The sequence below is a fragment of the Salpingoeca rosetta genome (genome assembly GCF_000188695.1).
Source record: "Salpingoeca rosetta unplaced genomic scaffold supercont1.27, whole genome shotgun sequence".
NCBI lineage: Eukaryota > Choanoflagellata > Craspedida > Salpingoecidae > Salpingoeca > Salpingoeca rosetta.
The window spans coordinates 139,018-140,273 of NW_004754907.1; the positions used below are offsets into that span (position 1 = coordinate 139,018).

At 60.0% G+C, this 1,256-nt stretch overlaps 1 protein-coding gene across 1 annotated transcript in view; it reads left to right on the forward strand.

Moving 5' to 3' along the window:
- Positions 1 to 340: 340 nt before the first annotated feature.
- PTSG_08950 (uncharacterized protein) overlaps positions 341 to 1,256 on the forward strand; it is a gene marked incomplete at both ends in the record, with an annotated part of 6,598 nt that continues 5,682 nt past the window's right edge. Inside the window, one exon of the mRNA XM_004989690.1 lies at positions 341 to 1,167. Coding sequence (XP_004989747.1) covers positions 341 to 1,167 — 827 coding nt within the window. The remainder of the gene's footprint in view (positions 1,168 to 1,256) is intronic.

The following is a 1,256-nucleotide window of genomic DNA, read 5'->3' on the forward strand; positions in this document are numbered from 1 at the left end:
CATCATGGCGGCATGACACAACAAAAAACACACATCACGTCAGTCTCAGCTGGTCTGGAAAATGACACCCGGCTCACAACACACACACACACACACACACACACACACACACACACACACACACACACACACACACACACACACACACACACATACACACACACACACACAAACACACACGCACACATTTTCCTCTCTGCAGTCTCCCTTCAAGCCTTCAACCACCCACTAACACCAGCACAGCACACTGGAACACCCTCTGCAGCCGGCAGCAACGAATCCGAGGCACTCAGCTCGACACCTCGACACAGCGTACAACTGCCAAGCTGCAGGCCCAAGAATGCATCGCGCAACTCGAGGGGACTGGCGCAGCACGAGTGAAGACGAGGACAGGGACGCTTCAAGCCGCCCTCACGCAGGTCATGTTCAGGCAGACCACCGCTTTGCTCGTGGCCATCACCGCCATGACCAGCGTCACCGCCAGCGCCGCTACAACCCGCGGTGGTACACGCAAAGCAGGCAAAGCGGCGGCAGCAGCAAAAGCGACACCCCAATCCAGGACACGCTGGCGGCCATGAGGCAGGCCGAGGCGGATGCTGATGTGCAGCAGGACGGCTGCAAGAGCCTGGGAAGCATTGCGTATCACTGTAACAACATTCACACGCATACGCTCATTGTGAGAGAGGGCGGCATTGAAGCGGTGGTGCGTGCAATGCGCAGGCACGCCGACAACGCCAGTGTGCAGTACTTTGGGTGCTCCGTGCTGCAGACGCTGGCCATCAACAGCAAAGACGAGCGGATGATGTCGTTTCGTCAGAGGCAGCGCAGCAGCTCGAGCGACAACGCAAACAGGGATGCTGCTGCCACCGCTGGTGCTCGTGATGGCGCGTCTGCCGCTGACCCGCGGCAAGCCATCAGAAACAGGCTGCTGGAACAAGGCGCTGTTGCGCTGGTCGTGACGGCCATGGTCAGGCATCAGCACAACGTGGGCATCCACCGGGCAGCGTGCGCGGTGCTGAAGGGCCTGACAATTGTTCGCAACACCTTCAGGATCATGGTTGACGCGAGCGCCATCGAGGCTGTTGTTGGTGCAATGAGCCGGTTCGTGGGCGACACCGACGTGCAGTGCAGTGGCTGTGCTGTCCTGCGAAACCTGGCTGCGGAAGCGTACAGGCGGCGAGCATCGGATGAACAGCACACGTCGAGCGCACGCGACAAGGGCGACCAGCACGGTGCTGGTGACGACGATGACGACG